Source organism: Halichondria panicea, chromosome 8 (assembly GCF_963675165.1).
Source record: "Halichondria panicea chromosome 8, odHalPani1.1, whole genome shotgun sequence".
In the NCBI taxonomy this organism is placed as follows: Eukaryota; Metazoa; Porifera; class Demospongiae; order Suberitida; family Halichondriidae; genus Halichondria; species Halichondria panicea.
In genome coordinates, this window is record NC_087384.1 from 6591254 (window position 1) to 6610828 (window position 19575).

The 19575-nt window shown below is 41.4% G+C and overlaps 3 protein-coding genes across 5 annotated transcripts; all 3 read right to left on the minus strand.

Annotated features, from left to right (window-relative positions):
* Positions 1–13: 13 nt before the first annotated feature.
* LOC135340505 (leukemia inhibitory factor receptor-like) lies at positions 14–15566 on the minus strand. Its single transcript, XM_064536853.1, has 12 exons — positions 15383–15566; positions 15114–15274; positions 14869–15033; positions 14183–14301; positions 6279–6798; positions 5911–6219; positions 2512–2787; positions 2162–2437; positions 1793–2068; positions 1435–1710; positions 797–965; positions 14–674 (listed from the first exon to the last, which is right to left on the minus strand). Exons 1-12 carry the CDS (start codon positions 15460–15462, stop codon positions 131–133), a joined length of 3171 nt encoding a protein of 1056 aa, XP_064392923.1. The 5' UTR covers positions 15463–15566; the 3' UTR covers positions 14–130.
* On the minus strand, positions 4601–11661 carry LOC135340508 (uncharacterized). Its single transcript, XM_064536858.1, has 7 exons — positions 11443–11661; positions 10895–11357; positions 10326–10845; positions 9946–10260; positions 9619–9888; positions 8999–9170; positions 4601–5200 (listed from the first exon to the last, which is right to left on the minus strand). The coding sequence occupies exons 1-7, from the start codon at positions 11511–11513 to the stop codon at positions 4699–4701; spliced, it is 2313 nt and encodes a 770-aa protein (XP_064392928.1). The 5' UTR covers positions 11514–11661; the 3' UTR covers positions 4601–4698.
* On the minus strand, positions 8127–19561 carry LOC135340510 (tyrosine-protein phosphatase Lar-like). Of its 3 annotated transcripts, XM_064536860.1 has the most exons (10): positions 19326–19561; positions 19017–19192; positions 18727–18888; positions 18372–18668; positions 18028–18318; positions 17692–17970; positions 17362–17646; positions 17107–17263; positions 16806–16923; positions 8127–8743 (listed from the first exon to the last, which is right to left on the minus strand). In XM_064536860.1, exons 1-10 carry the CDS (start codon positions 19406–19408, stop codon positions 8318–8320), a joined length of 2274 nt encoding a protein of 757 aa, XP_064392930.1. In that variant the 5' UTR covers positions 19409–19561; the 3' UTR covers positions 8127–8317. The 3 variants fall into 3 exon arrangements, with proteins under 3 accessions (XP_064392930.1, XP_064392932.1, XP_064392931.1); XM_064536862.1 differs by lacking the exons at positions 8127–8743; positions 16806–16923 and adding an exon at positions 11706–12309; XM_064536861.1 differs by lacking the exon at positions 8127–8743 and having other exon boundaries at positions 16190–16923.
* Positions 19562–19575: the final 14 nt, after the last annotated feature.

The window sequence follows — 19575 nt, forward strand, 5'->3', positions numbered from 1 at the left end:
TGTTTACATTGAGTAAAAGAACATTAATTTTGAATATATATACATGTAATAGAGTAGCTATGACAGGAAGCATTGCACGTAACAGTAAATTCTTGTATATACAGAGTCATATAATTATATAGTTCATTTCTCATGTACGGGTAGTGGTGGTGGTTTGAATATTTTCGTAAGTGTTGTCGTCCTCCCTCTGGAAGCTCAGTGGTTGGTACACCCCCTCCTCCTGAGATCCCCCACCCCCTCCAAATGACAGTGGCTCGTACTGATTGTCCTCATTGTTCTTCCTGATAGGCTCATACTGACCCTCTGAATGATTAGCCATGTCTGTCCCAGCGTCTCTTGTCTCAAAGGCCAGGTTTTGATAGGCTGAGACTTCTTGTTCTTTGTAGGTCTTGGGAGGGATTAATGGCTGGTAGATCTTCTCACTGCTTTGCTGCCCAGGTTGAGTGATGGGTGGAGTAGCTATCGGCATCATTGGCTTCTTCTCTCTCTGTTTTTTGTTCGCTGCAGTCCCTCCACTCGAAGCAAGCACTGGTCTCTCATATCGTATATCCACCTCTTCTTTGTACACGTGTCTGTGTGATGTGTTGTTACTTTGTGGATCACTTCTCAATGTGCTGCCTTTCTCTTTGAGCTCTATAATGTCAGCAGGAACCTCGTACACAGGATCTGCAATTCTATATAATTATAGGAAAAAATAATGTCAGAATTATAATCCGTCAAGAGAATTGGGCTGTTTTAGACACTTACATGCAAAACAGAAAATGGATATTGATATTTTAGTGTCTATGGCATTTACTGTTGATGGATTTGAAGAGTTGCTTGTTTGCTCATTCTTCTCTTGCAGCAACAGCAACAGGAAATGCATGTTATCACAATACACAGAAGTAACAACACTGCTACTAGTGCTCCAGCAGATACAGCTGTAACTAGGATGCCTTGGCTGTTGTCAGATGGTGATGGTTGTTCTATATAGTGAAAAAAATAAGTACCATATTTATTTAATTAAGCGCCCGGGCGTTTATTTCATATCAAAGTCTTGAAAGGGGGCGTTTAAACGAGATGGGTGCTTATTCGAACAAGCGTTTATTGGTCATGTTTACTCCAAACTCTTGCTCATCAGCAGTTATTATGCTCTTTTTGGCTGCTGCCACAGCTCTCAGCTTAAATCTTAAGTCATAGGAGTGGTGTTTCTCCCTCTGTGTTAGTGTCTCTCTCTAGCTCTGCCACCATAAAAAGTATCTATATTCTATGCTGCCATGCTTACAACTGTGCTAGTTTAGCTTCACCCACAGTGCCATGCCCACACATGGGCGATTATTTAAGATGGTCGTTTATTGACAAAGACAAAGCTTTTACTATGGGTGTTAAACAAGATGGGCGTTTAATCAAGGAGGGTGTTTAATCAAGTAAATACGGTAACTAAAGTGAATATACCTTTGGCTGTCATAGCAACGATACATTGATGTAGCCCAACGCCCACAGAAATCCCTGCTGAAACACAGCAAGTGTAGTTGGTGTTGGCAATAAGACCAGACACTTCCACAGAGGTAGTGTATGATCGTTGTATCTCCACATCGTGGTGTGCTGATGTACAGTTGATACTGTAGAACAGGATAGCTTGTCCATAGCTCTCAGCTGGCTCTGTCCAAGTCAGCAAAAGGCTAGTGGTGTTGGAAATCACGTTAAGGTCTTCTGGTTCAGTTGGAGGAGCTGTGTGCAATGTGCATGGCAATTTTATATAAGATATATTATATACCTGCGAGCAAAAGGATAAAATGGATAACCTGTATACCTTTGGCTGTTATAGCAACGATACATTCCTGTAGTCCAACGCCCACAGAGTTCCCTGCTGAAACACAGCAAGTGTAGTTGGTATTGGCAATAAGACCAAACACATCCACAGAGGTAGTGTATGATCGTTGTATCTCCACATCGTGGTGTGTTGATGTGCAGTTGATACTGTAGAACAGGATAGCTTGTCCATAGCTTTCAGCTGGCTCTGTCCAGGTCAGCGTGATGCTGGTGATATTGGAAATCACCTTAAGGTCTTCTGGTTCAGTCGGAGGAGCTATGTACAATGTGCATGGTAATTGGAGGACATATTATATATACATTTGAGTAAAAGGATAAAAGAGGATAACCTGCGGATAGTTTTATATACCATTGTCTGTCACAGCAACGATACATTGATGTAGTCCAACGCCCACAGAATTCCTTGCTGAAACACAGCAAGTGTAGTTGGTGTTGGCAATAAGACCAGACACTTCCACAGAGGTATTGTATGTTCGTTGTATCTCTGCATTGTGGTGTGCTGATGTACAGTTAATACTATAGAACAGGATAGCTTGTCCATAGCTCTCAGCTGGCTCTGTCCAAATCAGCACAAGGCTAGCGGTGTTTGAAATCACGTTAAGGTCTTCTGGCTCAGTTGGAGGAGCTGTGTACAATGAGCAATGCATGGCAATTGCAAGGGATATAATCTAATGAATAACGAAGGGTTTATGCACATACCTGCATTTGTTCTTGCATCAGAGCATGCACTGCTTCCTTCACCAGCTTGATTAATAGCTGAGATACAACACGTGTAGTTAGTGAATGGTTGGAGGTTGCTCACATCCACACTACTGTTCACGGTTGTGCTGAACCAGACATTGTTGAGGTTCTGTGAACATGCTATCTGGTAGTTCAGTAGTGTTCCATAAATGTGTAACGGTCTTGACCATTCCAGTTTAAAGGATGTGCTGGTTATTTTAGTTATACCAACATCAACTGGCTTCATTGATGGTGCTGTATGGAGCATTACCAATTAAGTATCAGTATTATAAAAGCACACAAACACACACACACACACACACAGTCGTCACCTGGTAAAGTAGATATATTTAGTTCTTCTGAGCAGTAACTTTCCTGGTTTAAGTCAACTGCTGTCACACAACATTCATACTCTGTGTATGGTGTCAGCCCGGTGACCGTAGCTATGGTACTTGATGTAGTTACAGTGTGCACAGCTGGTAGATGAGAGCAATAGGGACAGCTGGTGTGATAGCAGTACACATTGAAATGGTTCACTTCATCACTGTGTGTATTTGTCCAACGTAGCTGAAGTGAAGTCTGAAATGCTTGGATGACTATCAGTTGTGTGGGACTGCTAACAGATGCCCCTATTTCATCACCTGTGTAACGAATGTGGGATTATAAATGGTTATGAGATGTATACACACAATATATTCACCATCTACTTGATACACAAACAGCCCGGGTCTTCCCACATTGGACAAACTCTCCATGTGCAGTGTAGCACCAGTCAGTCCACCAGGTACTGTGAATGATCTGTTCCCATCTCCTGCATTGAACCCAATCTGTGCACTTGGACCCCACTGGATCCTCGAATACAACAAGCAAATATACGACCTCTGGCCATCAGTCATTAGAACCACCTGATATGTGTTGTTACGTCCATCCAACCCACTTGTTTGTGGAACTTGATTCCACGTTGCAATAAAAATAGATATAGGATTGAAGTTATTAACATTTGGAGGTAGAAGATAACGTGCCAATGTCATTGTTTGACTTTCAATGCTGCTTACTTCACGGTAGAAGATTTGGCCCTCATCTCTAATATCAGTATCACGCCAAAACAGCAAAATAAGTGGCACAGTGTTGTCAATTGGTAGAGATCGTGGAGAAAAGCGTATATACGCAGACTGAAACGATAAAAGTCCATGGGTGACCACCTATAATAATATTGTCAATATTCAAGTTTGAAGAACAAAAATTCACTTACAAAAATAGTAGATTCTTCAGATCCAAAGAATGAGAAGTTTTGAGCCAGATTTATTGGACCAGAAGAGGTATCCAGACGAGAGGGTACTCGGAGATCACCAACACTCTCTCCATAAGGTAGCAAGCTGACTGGGGCTAGACAGAACAAGCATTGGACGTTCATGCACATGGTGGAATTGTCATTTAAAGAACAATTTAAACTGCTTTCAACATCACAGCTAGTTAGGTTAGCCTCGTGTCCTGAGCATTGAAACTTGAATCGATGTTCAGAGCAAAGACTTCCGGCCTCTGCAAATCCTATTCCACAACCATTCTGCCGACAAGCCACTGCAGCTGTTTGGTTCATGGAATCTCCATCCTCATCAGTACAGACTCCATTCCATCTCCCAGCAACACACACCTCCAGAGTACCCTGGTAGGCACCTACCACATTTACTAGTCTGATCTCACCATGGCTACAAGATCTGTTAGGGATAATTAAATATATTGTAATACCCAAAAGAGTATAGACAATGTGTAACTACATTTCAGTATCTAAATGTTACTTACTTAACTTGACGAAAAATAAAGAGCAAGTTTAAAGCTAATGTAATGCAGTAAAATAGCACACTTTTAGCCATTGCTGTGTTACTCTCTGTAAGTATAGTATAGTACTTAGCTAGCTAGAACTACCAGGAAACAGAGATTACTACTCTTGGCTACACACAGCCTCAGGTTTATAGTCAAGTTGTCAAGCCAGCTAGCTACACACTGTGCTCAGAGCATGAATCTCATTAGTGGGCATTCCCTGCTTGTAATAATTATACCATAAGGTGGGTGGGGCTGACTACTGCATAACAGTAGACCACTAATTAAAAATGTATACACAAAACACTCAGGCATACAAAATAATACAGCCAGTAAGTAAGTCATAGTTCAGTTTTCATGTACGGGTGGTTGAATAGTTTCGTAAGTGTTGGCATCCTTCGTCTGGAAGCTCAGTGGTTGGTACGCCCCCTCCTGCGATGCCCCACCCCCTCCAAACGACAGCGGCTCGTACTGGTTGTCCTCATCATTCTTCCTGATGGGCTCGTACTGTCCCCCTGAATTATTAGCCACGTCTGTCCCAGCGTCTCTTGTCTCAAAGGCCAGGTCTTGGTAGGCTGAGACTTCTTGTTCTTTGTAAGTCTTGGGAGGGATCAACGGTTGGTAGATCTTCTCACTGCTTTGCTGGCCAGGTTGAGTGATGGGTGGAGTAGCTATCGGCATCATTGGCTTCTTCTCTCTCTGTTTTTTGTTCTCATATCGTATATCCACCTCTTCTTTGTACTGCACGTGTCTGTGTGATGTGTTGTTGCTTTGTGGACCACTTTTCAACGTGCTGCCTTTCTCTTTGAGCTCTATATCTTCAGGAACATCGTACACGGGATCTGCAGTGCTGCATGCAGCAAGTACATTAAGACAGGCAATCATTCATGATGTTATGAATACCACTATAGATATAGAAATACCTACACGCAAACAGTTTGAAAGAGTTGCCTTTCAGTACTATAGGACTATAATTATCAGTAGTACCTTTGTTGACCTTGAAGAGTCACTTGTTTGCTTGTTTTTCTCTTGTAACAACAACAACAGGTTATGCATGTTGTCACAAGAGCCAGGACTACCAGAAATGCTGATAGTGCTCCAGCCGACAAAGCAATTACAAAGTTGATTTGACTCCTAGCAACTTGGAGATCAGCTATAGCATTAGATTGGTTACCATTACACCAATACAATCTTTCCGCCCAGATCCTACAAATGTCTACACACCCTATTAAGTATACCTGTTCTTGCATCAGAGCATGCGCTGCTTCCTTCACCAGCTTGATTAGTAGCTGAGATACAACACGTGTAGTTAGTGAATGGTTGGAGGTTGCTCACATCCACACTACTATTCACGGTTGTGCCGAGCCAGATATTGTTGAGGTTCTGTAAACATGTTATCTGATAGTACAGTAGTGTTCCATCTATATGCAATGGTCTTGACCATTCCAGTTTAAACGATGTGCTGGTTAATTCAGTGATACGAACATCAACTGGCCTCGTTGGGAGTACTGTAAGGAGCATTACAACCTTTAAATGGCACGTATAAATGCATGCAGTCACCTGGTAAAGTAGATATATTTAGTTCTTCTGAGCAGTCACTTTCCTGGTTTAAGTTAATTGCTGTCACACAACATCCATACTCTGTGAATGGTGTCAGTCTGGTGACTGTAGCTGTGGTACTTGATGTAGTTACAGTGTCCACAGCTGGTAGATGAGAGCAATAGGGACAGCTGGTGTGATAGCAGTACACATTGAAATGGTTCACTCCTTCACTGTGTGTATTTGTCCAACGTAGCTGAAGTGACATCTGAAATACTTGGGTGACTATCAGTTGTGTGGGACTGCTAACAGGTGCCCCTATTTCATCACCTGTGTAACGAATGTGGGATTATAAATGGTTATGAGATGCATACACTCAATATATTCACCATCTACTTGATACACAAACAGCCCGGGTCTTCCCACATTGGACAAACTCTCCATGTGCAGTGTAGCACCAGTCAGTCCACCAGGTACTGTGAATGATCTGTTCCCATCTCCTGCATTGAATCCAATCTGTGCGCGTGGCCCCCACTGGATATCTTCGTATAAAAAGCAAGCAAAAGAATCCTGTCCATTCGTCATCAGAACTACTTGAAATGTATTCCGTTGATGATTATTAGATCTAAAGCAAGGGTACGGATAAACTTGATGCCATGTAGCGATAAATACGGATGTTGGGAAGAACCTAGTTTCTCTGTATACGTAGTCGTTCACCAGTAGGCTCGCTTGGTAGGATCCCGACCCATTTACTGCTCTATAGTAAATTTCACCGCTACCGTTACAACGTATATCGATATCTCTCGCGAAAGGTATAATCATTGGTGTCATATCATAACTAAATGGTAAGGATCTTGAAAGAATGAATGGGTACCGTTGATAAAAAGACAAAACTCCATTCGTGTTTACCTGTATAATATTGATACAACTTCATAATAGTTTACCGATTTTGGAAACTTACAAATAACTTGCTCTGATTTTCTCTCCAAAAAATGAAAGGGTTGTATCGCAACTGCTTTAGATGAGCCATCATCTATCATAGGCACTTGCTGATCATCACCACTTCCATAAGCCAATAAATCTGTTAAACAGACACACGATTATTAGGGATCAACTGAAATAGTTCTTCTTAGTACCTAATTGTGCCTGATATGCAGTGCACTGAGTGACAATGCACATATCTTCTCCTGTTGAGCAGTCAGCACCATCCAAAATAGAACAACCAGTTAAATTTAACTCTCCTCCTCTGCATTGAAACTTGAGTACACTGTTGGAACATTGTCTTTGATCGTCTACGTATCCTATACAAGTATATATAGACACACACTATAGTTATCATTTGCAACCAGCTTCTTAGCTAGAAATAATTTTAGTTGCTTGCATTAGGCTGACCATGTCCACAGCCCAGCTGTTTGCACAGTACTGCAGCTGCTTGGTTCATAGCGGATAGGTCAGCACAGACTCCATTCCATCTCCCAGCAACACACACCTCGGGAGTCCCTTTGAAATCACCCGTAACTTCCACCAATCTGATATCTCCGTGGCTGCAGAACCTACAGCATAACATTTAGCATTATTGTAAACTGTAACGTAATAATAATTTGGTAAACATTTTAGCTATAGATCTAATGAATCAGCTTACTTCACTGGACCACAAACAAATAAGAGGAATGTTGTAATTGTGAGGATGAAGTAGAGTAGCAAACTTTTAGCCATAATCATTATAATGGCCTTCTTTGTGTAGAGTGCAGATCTATGGGAAAGACCTTTATATACTGACTATGCATGTGACTGAATGATACTATAGCTACACCCACAAGTCCTAACCTCAGATTGTTTTTGTATGTTGCTAAGACCACAACAACTCCCACTGCAACATTTTACACACACCATGCAGACTGAGACTGAAAGTGTGTGTATTTTGCATGTATCACATGCATGTGTACATACACATATCGTAAAACTCACACAATATAGTTTTAAATATCCACCATCACTTCCAGTAGTTCGTACTGATTGTTTTCTCTTCTGGCAGTTTCTGCCCTTAGGTTTGAATTGATCCTCGAAGTTATCTTGATAACCTCTCTAGTGTGATGATCTATAGTCAATTGCAGGATAGAGATTATTGTGGAGGTAATTATATAGCCTCAAAATTAAATTCAGATACACCCACTAATCAATAAAAGCACACTTGTCATAGATAAGTCACATTACCAAGAGTTTCATTGACATTACAAACACTGTCATTTGTGATTCTACATGCAATTGTGATTAAAATACATATACACAGCAAACCAACACGTGCATAATTATTATTACTGTAGAACAATAGGAGTGCATGAACAGAAGAGACTAGTGTACAAAACCACTGGAAACCATGCATGCAACACACAGAACACACAAAACAAGTGTTTGAAGTCAGTATAGTTCAGTTCTCATGTACAGGTGCAGTGGTTGTTTGAATAGTTTCGTAAGTGTTGTCGTCCTTCGTCTGGAAGCTCAGTGGTTGGTACGCCCCCTCCTGAGATGCCCCACCCCCTCCAAACGGCAACGGCTCGTACTGATTGTCCTCATCATTTTTCCTGATGGGCTCGTACTGTCCCTCTGAATTATTAGCCATGTCTGTCCCAGCGTCTCTTGTCTCAAAGGCCAGGTCTTGGTAGGCTGAGACTTTTTGTTCTTTGTAAGTCTTGGGGGGGATCAATGGCTGGTAGATCTTCTCACCGCTTTGCTGGCTGGGTTGAGTGATGGGTGGAGTAGCTATCAGCATCATTGGCTTCTTCTCTCTCTGTTTTTTGTTCGTTGCAGTCCCTCCACTCGAAGCAAGCACTGGTTTCTCATATCGTATCTCCACCTCTTCTTTGTTCTCATGTCTGTGTGATGGTGTGTCGTTGCTTTGTGCCCTACTTCTCAACGTGTTGCATTTTTCTTTGAGCTCTATATCTTCAGGAACATCGTACACAGGATCTGCAGTGCTGAAGTAAGTACATTAAGACAGGCAATCATTCATGATGTTATGGATACCACTATAGCTATGGAAATATCCACAACATGCAAACAGTTTGAAAGAGTTGCCTTTCAGTACTAGGACTATAATTATCAGTAGTACCTTTGTTGACCTTGAAGAGTCACTTGTTTGCTTGTTCTTCTCTTGTAACAACAACAACAGGTTATGCATGTTATCACAAGAGCCAGGACTACCAGAAATGCTGATAGTGCTCCAGCCGACAAAGCAATTACAAAGTTGATTTGACTGCTGGAAACTTGGAGATCAGCTAGATCTATATAGCATTATAGATATTATCAGGAGCCCATAAATAAGAGAAGGAGCGGCTGACTACGGGGATCACGTTACGTAAGTGGTTATGACCGCATTTCCATATATGCAGAGTCACTTAAGTGGTTGAATCCCTACACGTGTTATAATACATTATATATTATATTATATATTATATATTATATTATATATTATATTATATATTATATTATTATATATATTATATTATATATGTTATATTACAATACAGGGCTGCGGTTTGCAAGCACTTAGTTGCTTCCAAACAAGGAAGTGCGGTTTCACCGGCAATTACGAGACGTGATCCCCGAGTGTACGTTGAAGTTAGCCGCTCCTTCTCTTATTTATGGGCTCCTGATATTATTTTGGCTACCATTACACCAATACAATCTTTCCACCCAGATCCTATAAATTCTACACACCCTATTAAGCACCTGTTCTTGCATCAGAGCACGCGCTTCTTCCTTCACCAGCTTGATTAGTAGCTGAGATACAACACGTGTAGTTAGTGAATGGTTGGAGGTTGCTCACATCCACACTACTGTTCATGGTTGTGCTGAGCCAGACATTGTTGAGGTTCTGTAAGCATGTTATCTGGTAGTACAGTAGCGTTCCATCTATATGCAATGGTTTTGACCATTCCAGTTTAAATGATGTGCTTGTTAATTCAGTGATACCAACATCAACTGGCCTTGTTGGTGGTACTGTAAGGACACACATCAAGCTAGAGTAAGTATACATTTTAACACACAGTCAATTACCTGGTAATAATAAAGTAGATATATTCAGTTCTTTCGAGCAGTCACTTTCCTGGTTTAAGTCAACTGCTGTCACACAACATCCATACTCTGTGTATGGTGTCAGTCTGGTGACTGTAGCTGTGGTACTTGATGCGGTTACAGTGTGCACAGCTGGTAGATGAGAGCAATAGGGACAGCTGGTGTGATAGCAGTACACATTGAAATGGTCCACTCCTTCACTGTGTGTATTTGTCCAACGTAGCTGAAGTGAATTCTGAAATACTCGTATGACTATCAGCTGTGTGGGACTGCTAGCAGGTGCCCCTATTTCATCACCTGTGTAACAAATGTGGGATTATAAATGGTTATGAGATGCATATATATACACACAATATATTTACCATCTACTTGATAGACAAACAGCCCAGGTCTTCCCACATTGGACAAACTCTCCATGTATCGTGTAGCACGAGTCAGTCCACCAGGTACTGTGAATGATCTGTTCCCATCTCCTGCATTGAACCCAATCTGTGCACCTGGACCCCACTGGATACTCGAATACAACAAGCAAACATACGACCTCCGACCATCAGTCATTAGAACCACCTGATATGTGTTGTTAGTTTCCCGATCAGCTTCAAATGAGAAAACTGTCTGTGGAACTTGATTCCATGTTGTAATAAAAGTTGACGTAGGATTGAAGTTATTATTTTGGGGTAGCAGAAAACGTGCAAATGTTATTATTTTACTTTCACTGTCATTTATCTCACGGTAGAAGATTTGGCCGCCGCCCATTCTTCTTGAAATATCGGTATCACTCCAAAAGAGCAAAATAAGTGGCACAGTGTTGTCAATTGGTAGAGGTTGTTGAGAATGATCTATATATGCAGACTGAAACGATAAAAGTCCATGGGTGACCACCTATAATAATATTGTCAATATTAAGTTTGAAGAACAAAAATTCACTTACAAAAATGGTAGATTTTTCAGATCCAAAAAATGAGAAGTTTTGAGCCAGATTTATTGGACCAGAAGAGGTATCCAGAATAGAGGGTACTCGAAGATCACCAACACTCTCTCCATAAGGTAGCAAGCTGACTGGGGCTGGACAGAACATGCAGTGAACGTTCATGCACATGGTGGAATTGCCATTTAAAGAACAATTTGAACTGTTTTCAATATCACAGCTAGTTAGGTTAGCCTCGTGTCCTGAGCATTGAAACTTGAATCGATGTTCAGAGCAAAGACTTCCCGCCTCTGCAAATCCTACTCCACAACCATTCTGCCGACAAGCCACTGCAGCTGTTTGGTTCATGGAATCTCCATCATCATCATCGCAGACTCCATTCCATCTCCCGGCAACACACACCTCCAGAGAACCCTGGTAGGCACCTACCACATTCACTATTCTGATCTCACCATGGCTACAAGATCTGTTAGGGATAATTAAATATATTGTAATACCCAAAAGAGTATAGACAATGTGTAACTACATTTCAGTAACTAAATGTTACTTACTTAACTTGACGAAAAATAAAGAGCAAGGTTGAAGCTAATGTAATGCAGTAAAATAGCACACTTTTAGCCATTGCTGTGTTACTCTCTGTGTAAGTATAGTATAGTACTTAGCTAGCTAGAACTACCAGGAAACAGAGAGATTACTACTCTTGGCTACACAGAGCCTCAGGTTTATAGCAAGTTGTCAAGCCAGCTAGCTAGCTATACAACTGTTCTCAGAGCATGAATCTCATTATATTAGTGGGCATTCTCTGCTTGTAATAATTATACCATAAGGTGGGTGGGGCTGACTACTGCATAACAGTAAGACCAATAATTAAAAACATATACACAAAACACTCAGGCATATATACAGCCAGTAAGTAAGTCATAGTTCAGTTTTCATGTACGGGCGGTTGAATAGTTTCGTAAGTGTTGGCATCCTCCCTCTGGAAGCTCAGTTGGTATGCCCCTTCCTGAGATGTCCCACCCCCTCCAAATGACAGCGACTCGTACTGATTGTCCTCATCGTTCTTCCTGATTGGCTCGTACTGTCCCTCTGAATTATTAGCCATGTCTGTCCCAGCGTCTCTTGTCTCAAAGGCCAGGTCTTGGTAGGCTGAGACTTCTTGTTCTTTGTAGGTCTTGGGAGGGATCAATGGCTGGTAGATCTTCTCACTGCTTTGCTGCCCAGGTTGAGTGATGGGTGGAGTAGCTATCGGTATCATTGGCTTCTTCTCTCTCTGTTTTTTGTTCGCTGAATTCTCATATCGTATATCCACCTCTTCTTTGTACTGCACATGTCTGTGTGATGTGTTGTTGCTTTGTGGACTGCCTTTCTCTTTGAGCTCTATATCTTCAGGAACATCGTACACAGGATCTGCAGTGCTGCAGCAAGTACATTAAGACAGGAAATCATTCATGATGTTATGGTATATAGCTATGGAAATACCTAGTACATGCAAACAGTTTGAAAGAGTTGCCTTTCAGTACTAGGACTATAATTATCAGTAGTACCTTTGTTGATCTTGAAGAGTCACTTGTTTGCTTGTTCTTCTCTTGTAACAACAACAACAGGTTATGCATGTTATCACAAGAGCCAGGACTACCAGAAATGCTGATAGTGCTCCAGCCGACAAAGCAATTACAAAGTTGATTTGACTGCTGGAAACTTGGAGATCAGCTAGATCTATATAGCATTATAGATATTATCAGGAGCCCATAAATAAGAGAAGGAGCATTTCCATATATGCAGAGTCACTTAAGTGGTTGAATCCCTACACGTGTTATACACAATACAGGGCTGCGGTTTGCAAGCACTTAGTCGCTTCCAAACAAGGAAGTGCGGTTTCACCGGCAATTACGAGACGTGATCCCCGAGTGTACGTTGAAGTTAGCCGCTCCTTCTCTTATTTATGGGCTCCTGATATTATTTTGGCTACCATTACACCAATACAATCTTTCCACCCAGATCCTCCAAATTCTACACACCCTATTAAGCACCTGTTCTTGCATCAGAGCACGCGCTTCTTCCTTCACCAGCTTGATTAGTAGCTGAGATACAACACGTGTAGTTAGTGAATGGTTGGAGGTTGCTCACATCCACACTACTGTTCATGGTTGTGCTGAGCCAGACATTGTTGAGGTTCTGTAAGCATGTTATCTGGTAGTACAGTAGTGTTCCATCAATGTTTAATGGTCTAGACCATTCCAGTTTAAAGGATGTGCTGGTTGTTTCAGTGATACCAACATCAACTGGCCTTGTGGTGGTACTGTAAGGAGACACATCAAGCTAGAGTAAGTACATTTTAACACACAGTCAGTTACCTGGTATTAATAAAGTAGATATATTCAGTTCTTCTGAGCAGTCGCTTTCCTGGTTTAAGTAAACTGCTGTCACACAACATCCATACTCTGTGTATGGTGTCAGTCCGGTGACTGTAGCTATGGTAATTGATGTAGTTACAGTGTGCACAGCTGGTAGATCAGAGCAATAGGGACAGCTGGTGTGATAGCAGTACACATTGAAATGGTCCACTCCATCACTGTGTGTATTTGTCCAACGTAGCTGAAGTGACATCTGAAATACTTGGGTGACTATCAGCTGTGTGGGACTGCTAACAGGTGCCCCTATTTCATCACCTGTGTAATATATACGGTTATGAGATGCATACACTCAATATATTTACCATCTACTTGATACACAAACAGCCCAGGTCTTCCCACATTGGACAAACTCTCCATGTGCAGTGTAGCACCAGTCAGTCCAACAGGTACTGTGAATGATCTATTCCCATCTCCTGCATTGAACCCGATCTGTGCGCCTGGTCCCCATTGGATATCTTCGTATAAAAAGCAAACAAAAGAATCCTGTCCATTTGTCATCAGAACTACTTGAAATGTATTCTGACGCATTGCATTATTGCAAAGGAAAGGATACACTTGATGCCATGTGGCGATAAGTATGGATGTTGGAAAGAACCTAGTTTCTCTGTATACATAGTCGTTCACCAGCAGGCTCACTTGCCATAAAGTGTAGGATCCCGACCCATTTACTGCTCTATAGTAAATTTCACCGCTACCGTTACAACGTATATCGATATCTTTCCAGAAAGGTATAATCAGTGGTGTCACATCAGTAAATGGTAGGGGTCTTGGACTGAAGGATGTGTATCCTTCATGAAAAGACAAAACTCCGTTCGTGTTTACCTATATATTATAAAAGTTCAATTAACAATGAGTTAACATTTTGGGAACTTACAAATAGCTCGCTCTGATTTTCTCCAAAGAATGGAAACGGTTGTATCACAACTGCCTTAGACGAACCATCATCTAGCATAGGCACTTGCTGATCATCACCACTTCCATAAGCCAATAAATCTGTTAAACCATAGATTAAAGAGTTAGAGGGATAGGAAACGGAGTGGTGCACGAGATGATTTTACATTGAATCTGCAGTGGAGCCTCGAAAAATATCCGCGTTACGAGGCTATTAAGCACATTTTTGTCGGGTAACTCCCAAAGCTGTGTTTCCTCGAGACATCATCTCTTTCAGCAATTTATAACACGCCTAGTCCATGAGCCACGTGTAGTACTTGCTAATGTCTGACCACACCCAGTAAAAAGAGACTTTCCAATAAAGTTATATGTTCCCAAGGCTGTTTCAAAGCTATTGGAACATATAACGTGTAAGCGTGCTGGTTATGACTACTACAATAGGTATAGACCTTGAAATATAAGTGAGTTGCACGGACTAAGCACAGTTACTTGTAGTTTATTATGCACTGAGTGTAGAAATAGATATTGTTATGATGGCCTCGATTAAACCGCAGCGTAGCGCGGATGTTACTCAAGATACAAACCGTTTCCTATCCCTCTAACTCTTCAATCTATGGTTAAACAGATATACAAGATATTAGGGATCAACTGAAATAGTTCTTTGTATACCTAATTGTGCCTGACATGCAGTGCACTGAGTGACAATGCACATATCTTCTCCTGTTGAGCAGTCAGCACCATCCAAAATAGAACAACCAGTTAAATTTGACTCTCCTCCTCTGCATTGAAACTTGAGTGTACTGTTGTGACATTGTCTTTGATTGTCTACGTATCCTAATATAAGTATACACTATAGTTATTATTTGCAACCAGCTTCTTAGCAAGAAATAGTTTTAGTAGTTTGCTTTACTCACCATGTCCACAGCCCAGCTGTTTGCACACTATTGCAGCTGCTTGGTTCATAGCGGATATGTCAACACAGACTCCACTCCATCTCCCAGCAACACACACCTCGGGAGTCCCATTGAAAGCACCTGTAACTTCCACCAATCGGATCTCTCCGTGGCTGCAGGACCTACATAACGTTTTAGTAAGCTTAAGATACTATGATGTAGACTCTAAACATAGTCTATGTAGCTATATGGTAATTTGGTACACATTGTAGCATGTATGATCAACTTAATTCACTGGACAACAAACAAATAAGAGGAATGTTGTAATTGTGAGGATGAAGCAGAGCAACAGACTTTTAGCCATAGGCATACTGATAGTGGTGGCCTTCTTTGTGTAGAGTTCAGATCTAAATTTGTAATTTGAACGGGAAGTGACCTTTTTAAAAGGCTTTTATTTACTATCTATGGTTTTATGTGGCTATGCATGTGACTGTAGTGGTAGACATGCCCCCATTTAGCATAGTGATAATTATTCATAGCTTAATTGTACTGTGGTTTTGCTAGGGACAACTGTTGCATGTGCAAGCACAGCACTGTACCATAGATAGTAAACCTTTACTATCTATGACTGTACACAAAACAATACTAGTAAATCAAACTAATCACAGTTTTCACTGCAACTGTCCCCAGGCTATATAGACCTCAGTACTAGTATACCTTTCAGTTTGCTAAGAATCACAACAACTAGTACAGCTGCGATACGCCATTACCTAGACTGAGGCCGATCATTGTAGCTATTGTGCATGTGTACATAATATCGTAAAAACATCAAACATAATTATATACTTTCACAAGCTCGTCTTAAAGCCCCTCCTCAAAATACACCACCACCTCCAAATGACAGTGGCTCGTACTGCCCTTTTCTGACAGTTTCTGCACTGATCCTTGAAGTTTATTTTGGTAACGTACTTCTAGCTCTATAGGGTGGTGATCTAGTTACTTGCAGGGGATAGAGAATATTGTGGACACAGCCCCAGGATTTATAGTATAAGTCAGTTACACCCACTAATCAATAAAGCACATACATTGTCAAAGAGTTCACTGACATCATGGCAGTTTGTGATCTTATTGGTTTACAGTTGTGGCATCAAAATACAGCAAACCAACGCATGTGGAACAATAAAAGAGTGTACAAAAAAAACACCACTCAAGCATATGCAACACACACACACAGAACAAATATTCATATAGTAATAATAATTAATATAGTCAACAAAAGTCATAGTTCATTTCTCATGTACGGGTGGTGGTGGTTTGAATGGTTTCGTAAGTGTTGTCGTCCTCCCTCTGGAAGCTCAGTGGTTGGTACGCCCCCTCCTCCTGAGATGCCACACCCCCTCCAAACGACAGTGGCTCGTACTGATTGTTCTCATCATTCTTCCTGATTGGCTCGTACTGTCCCTCTGAATTATTAGCCACGTCTGTCCCAGCGTCTCTTGTCTCAAAGGCCAGGTCTTGATAGGCTGAGACTTCTTGTTCTTTGTAGGTCTTGGGAGGGATCAATGGCTGGTAGATCTTCTCACTGCTTTGCTGCCCAGGTTGAGTGATGGATGGACTAGCTATCAACATCATTGGCTTTTCCTCTTTTTGTTTTTTGTTCGTTGCAGTCCCTCCACTCGAAGCAAGCACTGGTTTCTCATATCTTAGCTCCACCTCTTCTTTGTACACGTGTCTGTGTGATGTGTCGTTGTTTTGTGGAGCAGTTTTCAATGTACTGCCTTTCTCTTTGAGCTCTATATCTTCAGGAACCTCGTACACTGGATCTGCAGTGCTGCAGCGCAATTTACAATGTTAAGCTACATATCTTAGGTAAAACGATGAGTACATGTAACTCTAGTACTCGTAATTGCTCCCCTCATGGAAATGAAAAAGGTTATACCTTTCGTACTATAGGGCTGTATACACAATCACTCAACTAAAATAATGGTGGATCAAAGTTTGCAATGGGTATTACCTTTGTTGACCTTGAAGAGTCACTTGTTTGCTCGTTCTTCTCTTGTAACAACAACAACAGGTTATGCATGTTATCACAATACACAGAAGTAGCAACACTGCTAGCAGTGCTCCAGCAGACACTGCTGTCACCAGGTTGCTTCCAGATTGTGGTTGTTCTGTATAGTGAATAATAACTATAATCAATGTATCGTTGTCATGACTGCTATAAATACTGGTACGATATGTACCCTTTTAATCATTATACATATCGTACCAGTATTTATAGCAGTCATGACAACGATACATTGATGTAGTCCAACGCCCACAGAGTTCCCTGCTGAAACACAGCAAGTGTAGTTGGTGTTGGCATTAAGACCAGACACTTCCACAGAGGTATTGTATGCTCGTTGTATCTCTGCATTGTGGTGTGCTGATGTGCAGTTGATACTGTAGAACAGGATAGCTTGCCCATAGCTCTCAGCTGGCTCTGTCCAAGTCAGCGTGATACCGTTAGTGTAGGCCGAAACTATGGCAACTTCTTGTGGTTCAGTAGGAGAACCTGTATAGAAAGATAAATTAGCTTGTTCACACTGTATCAACATACCTCGCTCTGTCCTTGCATCCACACAAGTTTGATTTCCTTCACCAGCTTCATTAGTAGCAGAGATGCAGCAAGTGTAGTTGGTCAATTCTTGGAGGTTGCTCACAGTCTCTAGTCCATCAGCAGTGGTATTCAAGCTCACAATAGTTCCATTAGCTTGCAGGCATGATATGGTGTAGTGGGAGATAGTGCCATTGGCTGGTTGTGGCGGGGACCACTCCAGTTGGATGGACTTATATGTGACTTCAATGACGTTGACAGCCAGAGGGGCAGTAGGGAGATCTGGGATTATTATAGTGTACCAACAATTATTGCATAATGTTAGAACACATGGAATACCTGGAGCAGTTGTAGCATTCACGCAACTTGGGAAACTACTATACCAGCTGGCGACGTTCACTGTGACACAGCATTCGTATCTTGTGAACACACTCAGTCCAGTAATGTTAACAGCTGTTTCTGTGATGCTGTATATATATCTAGAGCTGACTCTAGGTCTAGTCTGTGTCCCACACACCACATAATATTCACCGTATCGTTCATAGATTTGTTTTGGCTCCAGCCACTCAATTAGCAGTGACGTTTGTCCTGAAGGCTTGACTGTCACGTTTCTTGGAGGGCTGGGGGTAGCTGTAATTTAATAATAATAAAAAGGAATCTCACAAGAAATAAAGAGCACTCACGTCCATAAACATAGCTAGCAGGACCTACTCCAGCACTGTTGTTACCAGAAACAAGGCAATAGAAGAAGCAAGAATTGAAATTATCATTATCATAAGGATCGTGGAATGTCACATTCAATGAATGACTTGGAGTCTCTTCCACAAAAGAATAAGGCCTATTACACGATATATCATCAGAACAGATAATTCGGTATCCATCCACATTGGTGCAGTTGCCCATGTCTGGAGGTAACCAGGACACTTGAATGGAGGACGAGTCAATGAAAGTGATCTCGACATTTGTTGGCCTTTTAGGGGCTAATGGAAAAGAAACATAATTTTTGGGTCCATGGGATGTATTCAACACATGACTTACTTGAATAACAAGACACTCCGGCCCCAACGTAGTTGCCACAGTTACTTGAATAGTATAATGTCACAGAACAGTTGCTCAGTGTAGCTTCATCTCCAGTGCAGTTGACTTCATTGATATCAAATAGAATATACTCCTGATAACTATGGCCTGTTACTAAGCGTCCTGTGTAATGCAAGGGAAAGATATTTTAGCCGAGATCTAATGCTAGAAAACTGAGTTCAATGCTTAATCACTGACATCAACTAGATTTATAGCAATGGACGTATCAGTTGATAATCCTACCAACATACCTCCTTGCTGACAAAACCCCAGCTCTCGACACACCACTCGAGTCTCTTCAATTCCCCAGGTGTCTTGACATGGAGTGCGCCAGTATCTACCATCACAAATATCCACTCTCCCCTCTCTGGAGCTGGGTCCATCTGCTAACCTAACCTCTCCTTCTCTTCCAAAGCAATAGATTGCCCTGTAATGATGCAGATAGACCTATGTAAAGCTGACGTAAACTACATAAGAATTGATGGAGGATCGATCATCTATTATTTGCTCACTAGTCTAGATCTACTAGACTAGGTACGTAGCCTATGATTCTAGCTTACCTCACTACTGGACAGCAAGCAAATAGTATGACTATGAGGAAGGTTGTAACTGTAATACAGCAAGGCAGCACCCTCCCAGCCATGGTTGTTGCTTTGTGCTAGATGTGTAACTAGACTATTGATGGGATTATGACCAGCTAATGATAGAATGCAACCACTTTATATAGGCCAAAGTACCATAACAAAATGAATATCGTTATTAAATATTCATAACCACAATAATGAATATCATTAACAGTACATACAATAC